At 38.0% G+C, this 4,954-nt stretch overlaps 1 protein-coding gene across 2 annotated transcripts; it reads right to left on the reverse strand.

Annotated features, from left to right (window-relative positions):
• Positions 1-1,421: 1,421 nt before the first annotated feature.
• On the reverse strand, positions 1,422-4,281 carry LOC113777800 (actin-7). 2 transcript variants are annotated; one of them, XM_027323002.1, is made up of 6 exons: positions 4,157-4,281; positions 3,304-3,374; positions 2,789-3,182; positions 2,079-2,692; positions 1,898-1,985; positions 1,422-1,764 (listed from the first exon to the last, which is right to left on the reverse strand). In XM_027323002.1, exons 2-5 carry the CDS (start codon positions 3,361-3,363, stop codon positions 1,920-1,922), a joined length of 1,134 nt encoding a protein of 377 aa, XP_027178803.1. In that variant the 5' UTR covers positions 3,364-3,374; positions 4,157-4,281; the 3' UTR covers positions 1,422-1,764; positions 1,898-1,919. The 2 variants fall into 2 exon arrangements, with proteins under 2 accessions (XP_027178803.1, XP_027178802.1); XM_027323001.1 differs by having other exon boundaries at positions 1,422-1,755; positions 4,157-4,280.
• Between the last annotated feature and the right edge of the window lie 673 nt (positions 4,282-4,954).

The following is a 4,954-nucleotide window of genomic DNA, read 5'->3' on the forward strand; positions in this document are numbered from 1 at the left end:
TCAGCTCGGTTCATTTGCACCCCTAATTGAGGATGTCATGAAAATTTCAGCAATTCAACTTGTCATCACAGCTCCAATTTGAAGCTCCCCTTTTCTTGAAAACTTTCAATGCATATATTCTACGGACCACTGTTCATTCATGACATGTCAAATTTTCAAGAGAAACTGCATGAATGTGAAGTATTCCAAGTAGAACTGCATATTCATTTGCATATCTAATAGAAGTCTTTCCACTGAAAATGAAAGGATGCAGACTTCTTTCCCACTGTTTAAACGTTAGGGTTAAGCCCCTTGGGTTAAATGCTCCTGATTACGTTGTCTGGTGGCTGGTCACTTCCTTTTTTTTTTCCTAACCCTCTCTCTTGTCTTCAACCTTAAGGAAACTTCTCGGCAGCTTGCTGTTCAATCTCTTAGTCAGAAATAATATTAAGGAAACTTCTCGGCAGCTTGCTGTTCAATCTATTTGTCAGAAATAATACAAAAAATGGCCGACCAGACACTGTCAAGTTTTGAGCAGTGAATTTGACTCGCTTGGAAGCTCAATATTGACAAATTGAAAAGGAACCTGAAGTTGCTGCTGTTCAAAGCAAGAAGCCAACAAATAAAAAAACAAAGGATTTTCCTAGAATCCCAATTGAAATTTTTTTTTTTTTTTCATCACAGTGGATATCTGGGGCCGAGGACTGATTACCGTACGCCCCAACTAATCCCACTGCGTGACCGCGAGAGGCTCCCTAACATCATCGGTCAATGGTAACGACTGGGATTCGATCCTTGGTTGGTGGCTCTCACCCAACTGGGCTACAACCACCGGACCGAACCCAGACTGGGCTAGAATCCCAATTGAAATGACCGCATAAAAAATGCTCAAAACTGTTCTAAGATGGAATTCTTGACGAATTCATATGCAATCCAGGCGAGTCCATGGCTGAAGAATTGTCTTCGAAGTTAAGGTTCAGAGTTCCTGACTGATCATTTTCCATATCATTTTCCATTAGGTCTCATCAGAACAAATTTCTGCATCACTCCTAAAATATTTTCTGAATTGGCCAAGACGAAAAATGTAGAGCACAGAAAGGCCGAGAGTAAAACAAATATTGACTAGCTCTAGAACAGAACAGAACCATAGCTGGTTTCTGTGATCGAGACAGTTGATGAAAATGAAGGACTTGGTTAAGACAAATTTTCAGGGAAATTAGCTTCAAGACAATCTGCAACACAAGGCAGACCACCAAGCCAATCGGATGATGATTTGAGGTGGAATTTATATATCACAAACTTGATGGCAAATGCCGCCATTGAGATAAAAAGACAAGCCAGCCTTCTTACGTGTAGAGAGGAATCAAGCACTGGACAGAACAAAATACATTAGACCAACTGAAAGCAAAACTCGAATAAAGATTCCCCACAAATCTTGAATGGATGAGCCAACCAAAAACTGGACCTTTGAATTGAATATTTCTAATCTACTCAAAAAGTACTAAGAAAGTTTCAATCCAGCATTAAATATAATTTCCGCAAATTGACACTAATATAAAATATCCTCGTACAATAAATATTAACATAATTGTTCCCAGGAAGAAAGAACTTCAAATATGACAACCAAATGGTAAATGGGAAAAAAAAAAGAAAGAAAACATCACAATCACTCTCCAACTATAAGCAACCAACTAAAATGACGCGGTTGAAGCCATAGGCAGCGGAGCAAGACAACGTCCATACATCCCAGCATCCATCGAGTGACAAAAATGCGAACTGCAGGAACTGCAGATACATCAGAATCACATAATGACGTCCCCTTCATGCCCCACTTGACAGTTTGATCAAATCAGGAAACCAGATTCACTTCTAATATGACATGAAAAACCAACTAAATGGGTGGAAAATAAAAGCTCACCACCCCAAGCGATAGTAGCAGCTTAAAAGCATTTCCTGTGGACGATTGAAGGGCCCGACTCTTCATATTCAGCCCTGGAAATCCACATCTGGTCATCGGAGAAAAGGCAACCATGTTAATTCAAAGTCTAATCAATAGCAACAACTTCAGTAAACAGTCAATGGAAGGGTGTCATAATTACCTGCTGGAATGTGCTGAGGGAAGCAAGGATTGACCCTCCAATCCAAACACTGTACTTTCTCTCTGGAGGTGCAACCACCTTGATCTTCATGCTGCTGGGAGCCAAGGCAGTGATTTCCTTGCTCATACGGTCAGCAATACCAGGGAACATAGTTGAACCACCACTTAGCACAATGTTACCATAGAGGTCCTTCCTGATATCAACATCGCACTTCATAATAGAGTTGTAGGTAGTCTCGTGGATACCAGCAGCTTCCATTCCTATGATAGAAGGCTGGAAGAGGACCTCGGGGCAACGGAATCTCTCATTTCCAATGGTAATCACTTGTCCATCTGGCAATTCATAGTTCTTCTCAAGGGATGAGCTGCTCTTGGCTGTTTCAAGCTCTTGCTCAAAGTCAAGAGCCACATAGGCAAGCTTTTCCTTGATGTCACGGACAATTTCCCGCTCTGCTGAGGTGGTGAACATGTACCCTCTTTCGGTAAGGATCTTCATGAGGTGATCTGTGAGGTCACGACCAGCAAGGTCGAGACGAAGAATGGCATGGGGCAAAGCATATCCTTCATAGATTGGTACAGTGTGACTCACACCATCTCCAGAATCCAGCACAATACCTAGCATGGAGTAAATAATATACATGTCAAAAACAGCCAATCAAAAAAATCATGAACTTCAATACACCAAAAGAAACTCAGCTTATGCTTACTAACCAGTCGTACGACCACTGGCATACAAAGAGAGAACAGCTTGAATGGCAACATACATGGCAGGAACATTAAAGGTCTCAAACATGATTTGGGTCATCTTCTCCCTATTGGCCTTGGGATTGAGAGGTGCCTCGGTGAGAAGCACTGGATGCTCCTCAGGAGCAACACGGAGCTCATTGTAGAAGGTGTGATGCCAAATCTTCTCCATGTCATCCCAGTTGCTAACTATACCATGCTCAATAGGGTACTTCAACGTCAAAATACCTCTTTTCGATTGAGCTTCATCACCTACATAGGCATCTTTTTGTCCCATTCCAACCATAACACCAGTATGTCTAGGACGACCAACAATACTAGGGAAGACAGCTCTTGGAGCATCATCACCAGCAAAACCAGCCTACAAAAGATTAACATAACTTTAAAATTGAAACCTACATACAAGCTTAATCTACATAGCCATTAAATATCAAAAGATTTTGCACTGAACTACTGAAATTTATAAACAGATCGAGACTAACCTTCACCATTCCAGTTCCATTGTCGCAAACAAGGGGCTGAATATCCTCGGCATCGGCCATCTCTTACAATACTGGAAAACCAATATACAGTGAAAGTAAACAATCAGCAAACCGTAACAAACCAAATAAACGAAAGCATTACCCAACTACAAACAGAATTCAAGAAAAGTCTAGAAAGAAACTAAAACAAAAAAATTATTCCGGATTTTAAATACATCGTACGAAGTCACCTTAAATAGTATATCGAGATTCAGGGTGCATGAATTTTATAGTATTCCAAACTCCAAAGCATAATCTCAGACAATTAACCAACCAATAGAACCAAATTACACTTTTAAGCCACCAAAAAACAATTTTTACTTTCTTTTTCCCAACCAAAAAGCTAATTTACTACAGATAGCACTAGATCTAGAAAAAGATAGAAAAGTTCAAGCAATTAAAACTCAGCCGATCAATGAAAAAAACCAAAAATTGAAGATACAAGTCAGGATAATGCATTAATCCAGCTCAGTTTGAATTTCAACAATAATCAATCAATAGATCTCAGTCCAATAAATCAATTACAGAAAGATCTCACCAAATTAAACTCCACTTCATCAAATTTTCTACCATTAATCAACAAAACCCAAAAGATTCCATCTTTATCCTACCCAGATACTTAAATTCTCGAAAGGGCATCAGCAGATCTCAAAAATCAAGTAAAAACACAAATAAAAGAACATATAAAACAGAACAGTTCACTAAAAAAATTGAACACTTGGCAAAAGATTCAGATCTATACTAAGTTTTCTTGCATACCCAAAAAGATTTAATCGATCTATAAGCAGATTTAAGCTCAAGAATGAAAGCCCACCTCAGAAATTTGAAAGGAGAATGGCTTTGATGGCTGGCTGGCTCTGCCTTTAGAATTTGGTCTTCCTTTCTAGGCAGACGACAGTAGCCTCGGTTGAAATGAAATGAACTGAAATTGAAGAGACGGCAATATATTTATACTACTAGACTAGAGCTAGTACAGTAACAGTATTGAGGGAGATAAGGGTTTAAATTTAAATGTTTTTGGCCTTTTCTTGAAAATGCAAATGAAATTGGTAAAAGCAGAGTTGATAAAGTTTGAAATTTGAAAAAGCCTTGGTAGGTGTGATAAAGTGACAAGTATGCCCTTTTGGTGGAACATAAATTAGTTGGAAAATGTTTTGTTATAGTACTAGAATAGTATGATGATACTCTAATGGTCCTGCTTAATTACTTTGAGTAGTACAACAAGAATCCAAAAGTAGGGCATCAATATGAATTCCAACATTGGTACCCTACATTTTGTCCATTGTACCGTAACGAGAAAAAGTTGAATAACCCTGTTTGTATTGCTATTTTTTGAAATTTTTATAAAAAAAAAAATTATTGTAACGATTTAATGTGTGTAAAATAAACTGTGATTAAAAAATATATTTATTGAAAATGTAAAAATTTTTTGAAGAAAAATGGCATACAAATTTCCTAATGTTTTTATGAGTAAGCATATTTGATAGCATTAAATTTTAGAAGCGTAATAGATAGGCTAAAAATGTTAAATTGTAACTATGAGTTAGTTTGAGTAGATAGAAGGGATAATATTAGAAAACTCTCTTGAAGTTTTTCTTAATATCATTTGGCA

Source organism: Coffea eugenioides, chromosome 7, assembly GCF_003713205.1.
Source record: "Coffea eugenioides isolate CCC68of chromosome 7, Ceug_1.0, whole genome shotgun sequence".
In the NCBI taxonomy this organism is placed as follows: Eukaryota; Viridiplantae; Streptophyta; class Magnoliopsida; order Gentianales; family Rubiaceae; genus Coffea; species Coffea eugenioides.

Bases quoted from the DNA above. Each gene is read 5' to 3' on its own strand.
- LOC113777800 (XM_027323002.1), bottom strand. From the start codon at position 3,363: ATGGCCGATGCCGAGGATATTCAGCCCCTTGTTTGCGACAATGGAACT. The intron at 3,183-3,303 runs GTTAGTCTCGAT...AATCTTTTGTAG, and splicing joins ATGGAACTGGAATGGTGAAG to GCTGGTTTTGCTGGTGATGA. The intron at 1,986-2,078 runs GTAATTATGACA...TCCGATGACCAG, and splicing joins CCCTCAGCACATTCCAGCAG to ATGTGGATTTCCAGGGCTGA.